General features: G+C 45.6%; 1 protein-coding gene across 1 annotated transcript in view; it reads left to right on the top strand.

Moving 5' to 3' along the window:
• The window catches only part of RBKS (ribokinase), a 451,979-nt gene that overhangs the window by 228,887 nt on the left and 209,857 nt on the right, over positions 1-13,235 (top strand). The window contains exon 6 of the mRNA XM_085610358.1: positions 12,573-12,664. Coding sequence (XP_085466484.1) covers positions 12,573-12,664 — 92 coding nt within the window. The remainder of the gene's footprint in view (positions 1-12,572; positions 12,665-13,235) is intronic.

Below are 13,235 nucleotides of genomic sequence, written 5' to 3'. Positions count from 1 at the left end.
TTCCGGCCAGTACCCAAAACTCTGGCTGTCAAAGATTGCTTTAAGTCACGGTTCATTCGCTCCACTACACTATTGCCCTCAGGCCGGTATGGAGACGAAAATTTGACCTGGACCCCCAAATTTCTCATGGCCTCTTTGTACGCCTTAGAGGCGAACGCCGGGCCCTGATCAGAATGAAAGGTACCACACGCAAAACTTCCAACAAAGACACGCAAATCCTTTATGACAGTGCGAGAATCAGCACTCCTTTGTGGCCATACCCACAGAAAACGTTTGCACGAATCCACTTCAACCAAGATGTATTTGAAAGCAGTATCAGAGGTAAAAGGACCGCAGTGATCTAAATAAACACAACCCAATGGTTTACTAGATATGTACAACTGAGTTTGTGGTGGGCGCGCCGCAGAAGAAGGTTTAATCTGCTGGCAAATGTCACAATTAAGAACATAAGCTCTGGCCTGTTTGTACAAACCGCACCACCAGTAACGTTGTTGTAGCAAAGATACAGTAGCCGCAACGCCAGCATGTGCGGACGCCATGCCCTCGTGGGCTGCTAGTATCAAAGACGGTCTGCAGTCCGCGTTGGGAATCAATCTGTCACCAACGTCATTAATCCTCACTAATGGGACTTTATCAGGACTTAAGCGATAATGGTAACGAGCAGGGAAACCTTTCGGTGGCTTCGTGCCCTGCTCTGTAGCAGCAATAGCTGCCAAGATGTCATCATCGATCTTACTTTTGGATCTTGTAACTGCTGCTACTAAGTATGTTGCCACTGCTGTTTTTGCTGCCTCGTCAGCTAAGCTGTTGCCGACAGCATGGACACCAACTCGTTGGTGACCAAGAGTGTGAATTACATTCACGAGAGGCAGACGGTCTTTAAGATCTGCCACTCGAACCCAAAGCAGTTTATGCTTAATAGTGCTACCTTTGGGATCATGATAGTCATTCTGAGACCAAAAATGCAGATTGTCGTTTTAAGATTGAACACAATAAAAGGAGTCACTCACTATAAGAGTGGTGACTCGGGGATCAGCAAACTCCAGTGCAAGCACCAGAGCACGAAGCTCCGCCAACTGAGCGGTACAATCACCCAATGACTGCGTGTGCACGGCATCAGACAGGAATTCACCATTTACGAAAGTACCGACCACAATTGCGCAAGCCGCTGAATAGGCGTGCTTTGATCCAGTTGCGGGTTGCGCAGACCCGTCAGTGTATGTGACACAATGGTAATCCTCGAGCGGGCGCAGGGACAGAGGGGCCGGATGAACGAATTCATACTGCAAAAACTCCTGAGTCTGAAGTGCCGCGTCAAAGATAAAAGTGACGTCCGGCGAGGTCAAGGAAGTGGCCCATTGTATCCACCTTGGATGCAAAGCTTTAGAATTTGGTACACTCGCTTTCGTGACCACCAACATGCGTTTTTCTTGCGACAGCGCTCGTTCTTTCAGAATCGCCATCTGTACCACTGTCAGAACTTTCTCGACAGCGGAAAAACGCAGTTCAGCCGAAGTGTACAAGTGAGATTTGTAAGCAATGGGGACGGTGTCGCCATCATTGAACGTTAAGTATGTGAAACCAACTGCTCCGGGCACGATTCTTATCACCAGGTTAGTATGGTTATCACGTGTCAGTAAGTACTTAGAAGCAAGAAGATCAGCTTGCAATAGAGCTGCAATATAGCTGAATGCTCAGGCAGCCAACAGGATTTGGAAAAAGTAGGTTGTACCAAGGCGTAAAGCGGCTTGATACGCTGGTCATAATCCGGGATGTAAGTTCGCCCGAAATTCAGAAAACCCAGCAGGGATTGCAATTTTTTCAGTAAAGTAGGAGCACGGAGGCATGCGCACTTTTCTAGAAAGTGCGGAGCCAATCCTCGACCTTCATGGTTGAGTTCGTACCCCAAGAACAACACTGTATACTCTGCTATATGCGACTTCGCAAAATTTAATTTGTAACCGAAGTCTGCAAACAAAACAATAATGCGATCAACGCGCCGAAGATGCGGATCTAACTCGTCATCCGTGAGATAAATGTCATCCACGTACGAGTACGCATCTGGGTCTATACCCTCTAAGAGGGAGACCACGCGAGCGGCAAAGACTCCCAGGCTGTTCTTGTAGCCCATTGGTAATCTTTTGAATTGTTTTTGTTTGCCACCAGAGGTGAAAGCCGTCCACTCACTACTAAGGGAGGACAGGTTATGGCTGTAAAAGCCATTGGAAATGTCAAGTGTGGTTTTAAACCTTTTTCTCACGAGACTATCGACGAGAGCCGAACTGTGGGTGTTTTGTACTGCACAGGTCCGGCAATGAGAGTTAAGGTGCCGGTAATCCAAAACTAGGTAAATAAGGGATTATTCATAGGTGACACACATGTTTCGATTACTCCCTGATATTCCAATTGTTCAAGGATCGATGCTACGTGAGATCTAGCTTCACGACGCATGGGGTATTGGGGTTGAGGTTGGGGCGTAGTCCGCAACGGAATCTCATGGCCGGGGGACAATTTATCCCAGCCAACTTGAGTTCGATATAACGCAGGCGCTTGCACCTGAGCCCATTCCCCGGCATACTTATCAGCTAGGACCTTAGGCACTGTGTGCGCAAAGGACGGGAGAATAACCACCTCCCCTCTAGGAGCAGCTAAAACGAAAGCCGGGGGCCAATCTGCCTCCGCCAACAGAATATCATAGGTAGTGGTCAGATGATCCCAAAAAACACCTTGAATTGTGCGTTGTATGTCACCTTCAATCTGCAGGACTATATTATACAGTCTATCAGCGGGAGACACACAAGTGTCAGCAGTTTCAATATTCACAAATATATCAGTTGCTGTCGCCACCAGATATGGACGCAGTGCTTGTCGCACTACTGTAACTTCCGCCCCGCTGTCTAGCAGCGTTAGCGACCATGTCAGGTTCTGAAGCTGCGTCCGTACCATCTGAGGCATACCTCGCTGTCAGTGCAGCAACTTTTTTCTTCTGAAACGGGGGTCTTTGACGTGCAGAGTCTTCCTGCTTGCCTTTGCCGTCAGCCGGTCGGGACTGCTCACGTGGCTGTGGTGCACTCCGACTTTTGCCACCGCCTCCGCCACCGGACTGTGAAGCCGATGTTTCCTGTCAAGAACGAGGAGAACGTTGGTCAGAAACCTGAAATCGATCAGGTGACTTAATAGTAGCACGATCACGCAGATCATAAGTGCGCTCACTACTTGACTGAACTGGAGAGGCAGGACGTGACCCCTGTTTCTGTTGCTGCTTTTCCTGCTTTTTCGCCCTCCAACTTTGTTTTGGAAAATTAGTGCGAACGTCCTTACCAGACGAGTTTGCCTTCGTCTGCTGAATCAAATCAGGATTCTTCACAGTTGGTTTAACACCTAAGGCGCTACGACCAACTTGTCTATAGGCGTTCGCGATAATTTTTGCGAATTCTCTCGGCTTGTCGTCTTCGTTCACTGTCTCTAATTTATTAAGCACCTGGAATTGCATAGCATCTCCTTTGAGGTTGCCCATGATCATGGTAGCAACCACATCGAACACACCGACAAGCCGCATTCCCAATTCAATAGCAGCCTCCGCACCATGATTCTCTTGAACACGTTTAATCACGGAGGGCAGTACCGACAGAGACAGAGTGCCAAAGCACTTCGCGTATGTCGCTGCAAAGACCTTACCCCAGTTTTCGCAATCTGCCATATCTGGGACTAAGTCTTTAGGCAAAGCAATGGTAAGGATCCCGTGCTTCTCCACAGGAGATGTACTCGGATAAACCGCTTCTATTTGATCAAATTTCTCAGCAAGCCAATAAGGGAAATCATCCCTATTTTGGGGTCGCTTGCCCACCACCGAATTGACCATAACAGGACTAATAACCACCGCGTGGTGGTCCGTCGGTTGTCCCGCAACAGCAGTAGCGACCACCTGCACGTTGCGCGACACGTACTGCACTAGAGCCCTATGTACTGTAATAAGGGCAGTGTGCAGTACACGCAACTGATCCACCGTTACCTGCAGGTAGCGGGGATGAGGCGTAAATCTGGCTAACACCGGCCATGTGGCCCCTGGGATTGACAAAGGGCCCATTCTCGCCGGTGTAACCGCATGGGGAAGGGCGCCATTAAACCAAATGTTATACTGCCAGGCTGAAATAGGAATTTCTTGAGTCCTATATGGCGTTTAGTTGGCTGGTAGTACCGTGGGAGTATAACTGTGGTAAGTATCATCGTCCTCACTTACGGCCGGCAAAGTAACCCAAGAGTAGAACAACTCAAACGGGAACAACGCATCGGCACTCACTACAAAAATCACAGCCATACCATCGTCTGGCACCCCATAGTTAGCCAGATGACGTTTCAGAGGTTCCCGGCTATGAGCCGCAATCTCGACCGCCATTAGGGCTCCAACAGTAAATCTACAATAAATCAGTAGCACTAGGGTTCAGATTAAATAACCTTTTTAATGATCAAGCTTGAATGAACCTATTTAGTCGAAACACAGGTAGGTTAAACCGTCACTCCCGTTATCCGGAAACCAGAGTGAGGGTGTTGTGGACTAATACAAGCACTACTAAGGCGTCTCAAATCAATAGACCAAATGTTAGGTGCGCCATCTTGCAGGGATTCTGCTTATGCGCAGAACTATGCGCAGGAACCCAGGCCCTCAGTGAATTGTGGTGTACCAAAAACTCACCTCAGAACCCAGAACCCCCTATCCGGCCAGCATCAGTGTCCCATTCGTTATCCGAGGTTTAGCTCGGCGGTCCCAATGTATAGACAACCCAGAACAAGCGACTTAGTATATTTCTCAGGAATGGTGGGAATCAGAAACACCTTTTCGTAATTATTCTCGTATCAGTCCACAACAGAATTAACAGAGACACGGGAAAAGTTGAAAGAGTTTATTTTATAAACCTCGTGTCCTAATATGCAGCAGTTTGGTTAACATTAGCAGACAAACGATTAAAATCAAAACCATCAGCATAGTTACAATACCATAGAAAATGAAAGGAGCAATCATACTAAAATGACAGTGGCGCTAGGCCACCTTCCTTTCTCTAACACACTAATAGTATTATTAGACTAATAAAAGGCCTCTAGGCTTGAACGGGGAACCCCATACCGTAAAGATCAGCTCAGAGAGTTCACATCACAGGATCAGCTATGCTCTGCTCCTAGGAACGCTCTTCTTCCGAATGTGTTGAAAACATGTAACACTGCAATATTAAAAGCATTCGACTTTCAGGTATTTGCAGCTGCGTGCGTGTTATGGCTAAACTAGTGGGCCGATCAACCTGAACTCAACAACATGCACCGTCTAGTGATCCAGACTGATTCTGTTACACTGTGTACAGACCAAGGTCGCTATTCAATGTTTAAGATGTTAACAACAGACAGTTCTCATGTGAAGCAAAGTCGAGTAAGCATTTTCTCAATTCTAATAACATGTGACTACAGTGTCGTGTGCAAAAGCAGCAAAAGCGGCAAGATGGCTTTCTAACATCTAACGCGGTTATGCTAACTTAGCGTTGTACATAGGTAGATAACGATCATCACTACAGAGGAGGCGTGCTAATCACATGATCACGTGCAGTCATGTGATGAATGCGTCAACCTACTGAACGGGCAATGGGGGTTTCTCAATAAATAGAGCCGCCATATTGGACGGTCTAGTGAGACTTAAATAGAGGTCATAGGCCGCCTAAATATATGTAAAAGTCGTATCCAACACCACCAGATTGCGTGAAAGCGCGCAACTCATATTCTAAATTTATGTAACAGGTACTGATTGATATTACATGTATATGAAAGTAACTTACTAACTCAACCGTAAAAGGACCCCGCATTAAGATTAACTACAATTACGCGGGTAAAGATATAACCCAGTTTGGTTGTGGACTCATAAATGTCAATCTTGAGTCTAAAGCGACTTCATATTAGTAGTAGTGAAGGAGAGCAAAGACCAATAAAAAATATGATCTGAAAAGAAGTTTGGTGAGAAAGCAGTATAAGGAATGAATATAGTTGGTCGGCAGTCAACAGGTTTGAGATAGATCGCAATTTGAACACATCACATGAAATTATTCATATAATGATAGCAAATCGACAGTATGTGCCAAAACAAGGTTATTAAATATCTAACAAATTGAAGCAAAACTAGATACAAGTTACAATTGTTATGTACCACAGAATATTAAATGCTTATCTAGCAGATGGTGGTAGAAACCGTTCAAGATACAAATGTCATTGATTGCTATAATATCAATACTACTCTTTACTTAATCCCCAACTTAAAACGCTCCACAGGGCGCGTTCGCACACTTGTCACATCAGGCCACACCCCCTCCCTGCACAACTGGGCAAACGCACCCCGTAGCGTGTTTTGAGTTGAAGGATTAAGGCCCCTTGAGTCCTGAGGGGTCCTGGGGGCCAACTAGCCCACCAACGAACTCAAGTAAGCGCCGCAGAGCTGCGTTGCAGAGTGGTGTAAAAAAGGGGAGTAGCCTTGGACCTCCTCTCTGCAACGAAGCTCTGTGGGGCATACTGGAGGTACCTGTTGGGCTAGTTGGCCCCCAGGGACCCCCAGTATTTAAGGGGAATTAATTTCCCAACTTACAACGCGTCACGTGGCACGTTTGCAGAGTGATGCAGGGAGGGGGCGATGCCGTTTTCTTTGTTTGTTTTTTTCCAGAAGGGGCGCTGTGTGGCCCCCCTTCGTTTCCCATTTTTGAGGCCCTGATGACTCCATCCCCCAGGGCCTGACCACTATTTTTTTTTTTTTAAGTCAACGGGAAGGGGCCCACGTGGCCCCCCTCCCGAGGACAATTTTGGCCCCGGGGACCCCATCCCCCGGGGCATGGCCATAAATTCATTTATTTTGTTTTTAAAAAAAATTAGGAGGCGGGCTGCGTGGCCCCGCTCCTGAGGCCTCTATTAGCCCCGGGGACCCCATCCCCGGGGCTGTGCATCTTTCTTTATTTTTTTATTTTTTTATAATTGAGGGAGGGGGCCTTGTGGCCCCCCTCCCAGGCCACTCATGGCCCCGGGGACCCCATCCCCCGGCCTTTCCGTTGGGGACTGTGGAGGGACCCCAAGTCCCCCACGGTCCTACCGGCTCACTGCCTCCTGCGGGAGCCGGCATTGCTTTTCCACACAGGGAGCTTCTGACATGCAGCTCCCCTTGTGGAAAAGCAATCTGGTTTGGATTTTTTAAGCGAGAGCAGATTTCCTGCTCTTGCTTACAAAATCCAAACCAGTGTTTGCTATGACAGGGCGGCAGCCGCACAGCTCCCGCCCTGTCATAGCAAACAGCAATGTCCCGGGGGTAGTCATACTGCAGGAGCTGGCCCTGGGGGGTGACGGTCCCCAGGGCCATCAAGGGCTCCAGGAGGGGGGCCGCATGGCCTCCCTTCATTTAGAAAGCCCCGGGGAGGTGGTGGTCTCCCCATACATTTTATTGTTAAACTGAGCCCCGGGAGGTGGTGGTCCCTGGGGCTGCGGGGGGCTGCGTGCCCCCACGCAACTCATAAATCTTGCCCCGGGGAGGTGGCGTCCCCGGGGCTGTGGGGGGGGGGAATTGAGGCCCCCCACGTATTTTTTTCAGTGCCCCCAGGACCTGGCCCACCTGGGGGCTTAAATACAACGAAGCACGGGAGCCCGTGCTTTGTTTTTTTAAATTTTCTCAGCCGGATTTGCGACCCCAGCGCAAATTCGGCCGATTTTGTTTTTTAATAAAATGCTTTTTTGGCCCTGGGGGTCCTTGTGGGACCCCCTGAGCAGGCCTAGGGGGTCAGGGTGTTTCTACCCTGCCCCCCTTTTCTTGTTTTTAAACATTTTTTTCCCTGTTTTCTTGTTACTTGGTTCTACCAATCCAGAAGATGGCTGCTAACACTTCCTGGTTTGGAGTGTTGATAGCCAATTAGAATAAAGCTCATGGTCGCAAGGGTTTGCGAATCCACCATGGCCATAGATATCGAAACTTTTATTTTTTTAATCTCTCAGCAACTACTGAACGGATTTACACCATTCAATAAAAAGGTCGCTTTCTGAACCAAGCACTACCTTTTTCCCAAATTTGGGGTAATTCCGTTCAGCAGTTCGGGCTGTAGCCTTTCCTAAAGTTTCCTATGGGAAATTGATTTTTTGACTCTTATTTTTTGAATTTCTCAGCAACTACTGAATGGATTTACACTATTTTTTAAAAAAAGGTCGCTTTCTGAACCAAGCACTACCTTTTTGCCAAATTTAGGGTAATTCCGTTGAGCACTTTGGGCTGTAGCCTGTCTCAAAATTTCCTATGGAAATTAACACACATTTTGGGACCCCCCTTTTTTCTCAGCCCCCGCTTGATGAATCACCCCCAAACATTCAGGATAGCAGCTGACATGGATAGACTTTTTTTTGGGAGAATTTCGCGAAGATTCGTCAAACGATGCCAAAGTTATTAGCAAATCAAAAAACGCATTTCTATATAATAATAATAATAATAAAACCATTTCTAAAGCGCCTGGTTACACTGGCATAGTGTGTCCCCGCGCTGACAAATGCCACTGCACCCCGAAACGACAAAAAGTCCGAGGCACTCCTGGATCCCAGAAAAAGACTATTATTTACGTGGGAATAGGTGAGTTTTCAGTTTTAATCTGAATCTTGCTTCAGAGGGCTCCATACGTAAATCAAGAGGAAGCCTGTTCCAGTGTTTGCTGGCTAGGAACCTAAAGGAAGCACCTCCAATCTTGGTCTTGCGAACGCAGGGAAGTTGGAACAACATTGCTCCAGTAGATCTAAGATTGCGGATGGGACGATGGAGAGTCAGAAGATTACGCAAGTAGTCAGGGCCTTTTCCCTGGGCGATGCGCTGGGCAAAACAGAGAGCCTTGAACCTAATTCGTTCTTCAATAGGGAGCCAATGGAGTTCATGAAGTGCCATTTTACCTGATGCTCTACGAGGGAGGTTTAGCACCATACGCGCAGCCGCATTTTGTACGCACTGCAGTTGGTGAATACCTTTTTTGCTAAGGCCCAGAAGGAGAGCATTGCCATAGTCCAGATGAGGCGTAACTAAGGCGTGGATGAGTGTTTTTCTAGCACTAATGGGGAGGAGATCAAGAACTTTGCGGAGTGTTTTGAGTATTCCAAAGCATTTACTCATGGTTTTGCTAATCTGATGCTTAAAAGAAAACTCCGTATCCAGCGTGATCCCTAGGTTTCTGACAGACTCCACCGGCTGAGGAGTTACCCCCAATTCCTTAGGCCACCAAGCATGCGACCAAGCGGAGGGAGATTTACCAACCACTAAAAGTTCAGTTTTGTCGCCATTAAGGCGCAAACAGTTGTTATTCATCCACCCTGCCACGGACAGCATGCAGTTTGAAAAATTGGTAGCCGCCTCTGCCTGATTGTGGGTGAGTTTGATTATTAATTGGGTATCGTCAGCATATGTGACGATATCCACTCCAAAGGCTTCCACAATATGAGCCAAAGGCTCCATATAAAGATTGAACAACGTAGGGCTCAGACTGGAGCCCTGAGGAACTCCATGTCTGAGCTTTCTGAGGGAGGATTTATAAGGGGGACAGTGCACCTGGAAGCTCCTGTTATCTAAAAAGGATTTAATCCATTCCAGTGCAGATCCCTCCACTCCCATATCTGAGAGGCGGGACAGCAGCGTTGAGTGCAGCACAGTGTCAAAGGCTGCACTAAGATCTAATAAAACCAACGCTGCCGTCTGCCCCTCATCAACTAGTTGTCTCAGACACTCGGTGGAGAAGAGAACCGCTGATTCCGTGGAGTGGCCCACTCTAAATCCAGACTGTGTTGGATGGAGAAGAAAATTCTCCTCAGCAAATTTCATGATTTGTATATTTACTACCTTCTCTAACACTTTCGCACAAAAAGGGAGAAGGGAAATAGGGCGAAGATTCTGTAGCTGGTAGATATGCAATGTTGCTTTTTTCTTCAGGGGAATTACTTGAGCCATTTTCCATACATCTGGCACATAGCACTCCTGAAAAGATAAGGTGATAAGGTGTTCGATCTGATCAATCATGCCTTCTAAGGCACCCTTACAACGCTTGGGAGAGATCGCATCAAGGGGGGAGCCAGACTGGATGCTGTTTATAATAGTGAGCAGATTCTGCCTTTCAGGGACTTTAAAACATGTCAGGCGGGGTTTAAAGGCCTGGTCATTTCTCACTATCATCTGTTTAGTTGGCATGTTGTCTGCAAATGTGTCATGTATTGCGTCTACCTTCTTCACAAAGAAGTCCGCAATATCATCACACAACTCATTGGAGTAGGTATCTTGGGCCACCAATCTAATAGGGACAGTGAGTTCTTTATAGATAGAGAAAAGTTCTTTAGTGGGATTCTTTGCAAGTTCAATATGTTTCTTAAAATAAGCGCCTTTAGCTGCTCTTATGAGTTTGTGGTATATTTTTAATTCTCTTTTATAGATCAGCATGTCTTCTGGAGAATAATTTTTCCTCCAGCCACGTTCTAAATTTTTACATTTGGCCTTTGCTACTATAAGATCTTTGGAGAACCAAGGGGCAGTTTTAATTTTTCTAGCAAGTGGCTTGGATGTCCAAGGAGCTACAGAATCCAGAGCCCTAGACATCCATGTCTCATAGTCATTCCATGCCTTAAGCAGAGTATTACTGAGCGGAGGAGGATCATTTAATAGGGCGGATTTAAAATCATCCGGTGTAAACTTTCTCCAATCTCTGCGTTTTAGGGGCTTGGGCTTGGTAAGTCTGTCTTTCTGTTGGGCAATTGCTACCTCAATAGGAATGATGAAATGGTCTGACCATGTTATTTTGATCGGTTTTGCAACTGTAATCCCCTCCCAGTTAGCAAAAACAGGATCTAAAAGATGACCTAGTTGATGTGACGGAGATGTAGATTGAAGTTTAAGTGTTAGGGATTAAAATCTATCTACTACTCCCTGTGCCTTCTTACAATTAGGGTCCTCGAAGTGAAAGTTAAGGTCCCCTAAAATAAGAAATTTTTTGTACCGCAGTGCATGCTGAGTTATTATCTCGGCAAGTTGATTGCTAAATTGTGAGGACTTGCCTGGAGGCCAGTACATGAGGAGTCCATTAATAATAGTTTGAGGATTAACTTTAATGGTAAAAAAACCACCTTCACAATTGGCTAATGTGGCCTTCTCTAAGCTGCATTTGAGATTGTTTTTATAGATTATAGCCAATCCCCCCCCTTTCTGCTTTTCTCTATCAAGTCTAAGCAGGCGGTAGTTGAGAGGAACAGCTTCCAAAGTCTCTGGGGTAGAAGCATCGTCTAGCCATGTATCTGTTAAAAAGAGCACATTGAGATCCCTGTCTAATACTAGATCATGTATCTCCTGTTTGTGCTTTTTCATTGATCTGCAGTTTAATAATATCAATTTCATGTTAGTCAGCATCAACTCGTCATTGCTCCAACCATAGGTGGTAAAATGGCAGGTAGCGCAGTGAGGAGAAAATGAGTCTGAATCTACAGACATGGTATGGTGACAACTATCTGCAACCTTGGGGCGGAGGGCCAACAGATCGTAGGTGGTATAATGATAGATATATATATAGATAGATAGATATATATATACACACAGACACACACTTACCTTATATATACTTACTTTTGCATTGTGAAGGAATGCATGGCAAAGGAATATGTGTGGTAAAAACAAGCGTGGTAAATGCAATGCTTGGTAAAGGCATTGTGTTGTATTTGATGCGCGGTAAAGGCATAACGTTGTATTGCCTGCATGGTAAAGGCTGTTCCCGACAATGCCGAGCTTCATAAGGCTCACCCTCTTACAACAAAGAAGGATGAAATTATCTTTCGTATATTTTTTTTAATTATGTGCTAAAAGTTAGGTAAGAAAAATTTCGAAATTCTCGGTGGCTGAAATGGCTGAAATGTTAGCTTAAATATACATTTTTAAAGTTATTCAAGGGTTTGTAGGTTGGCTACACCTATCTCTTTCTGAGTCTAGAAGCAGGCAACAAAGTGCTGGCGTGTGCATCTACTTACGTAAGGGCTGCAGGTGTGCGTGCCTACCTGAGTAATGGCTGCACCATCCCTTCTTTAAAGATGAATGCAAGCATTGACTTGAATAAAACTATCATATGAAGATCTAAGAGCTGACACTCTACAAAGGGCCCATTTCTCCTCAGTTATCTCTAAAATAGTTTGGACTTCTATTTTGGAAAGATATATGAACTGAACTTAAAAAAAAAAACGGTACTGGGGACCACAAATATTTTATAAATATATCAGAAAGGGATTATAAATGTAGAGAATGGAAGAATAGTTTACAGTTGTACATGCACACACACCCCTACCACACACCCCACCACCACCAAACACCCCCACCACACAAAGGCACCACACACACATACATCACTCCATTCACTTACATCACCAACTAAAGGAGTTGATAAGCCCTACCAAGCTAAATGGCCAAATTGTTTATTCGGGTAAAAGTTGATGTATTATTTTTGTTTGAACAGTATTTGTGTCATCAGGAGTGTACTGTGAATTATTTAAACAACCATTTCATTTTGTTTCAGTAAAGACCATATTTAATCCTGCACCAGCCATTGCAGACCTAGACCCAGGATTCTATACCCATACTGATGTCTTCTGCTGTAATGAGAGTGAGGTAATGGCAATTTCATTTTGTTCATGGATTCAAAATGGCTAAATACTATTAATTAGTTATGTACATTTCGGTACAACCCGAGTATTTATTTGTGTGCATTAAATGTGCTAGTCCATTGAGTGGATACAAGGCCCTGCATGATTACTGATTGCTGGCTAGTTGAAAAACAAATGGAAAACTTTACAAATGGGTAAACCTGAAGGTAGCTGTGCCAATATCTGATATGTGTTATAGTATTATATATGTTTTGTATTTATTTTTGATCTACGCTTCTAGCTTCGCCGATAATCATTGAACTGGTACTAAATAAAAATAATGGCTGCCAGTAAGCCACAGATGCTTCAAATCTCCAATACTTCATTGATACCGCTCTGTGGGCCAGGTTCAGTGGTGCTTGCATGAGCCGCTGTACCTGTGCTTCTTCCACAAAATCTGCACTGCTTGCTGCAGTCCAGGACAACTAAATATCTTTGGTGGCTATTTCACCCCATTTTGCCCCACAAGCCTTTTGCTGCCTCCTCAAAAAAAGGAAGGTAGGCGTATGAGTAACTTCAACTTTTCCGCACCCCCC

This window comes from Triturus cristatus, chromosome 6 (genome assembly GCF_964204655.1).
Source record: "Triturus cristatus chromosome 6, aTriCri1.1, whole genome shotgun sequence".
NCBI lineage: Eukaryota > Metazoa > Chordata > Amphibia > Caudata > Salamandridae > Triturus > Triturus cristatus.
The sequence above is the reverse complement of the archived record's forward strand: the minus strand, read 5'-3'. Positions and strand labels throughout refer to the sequence as shown.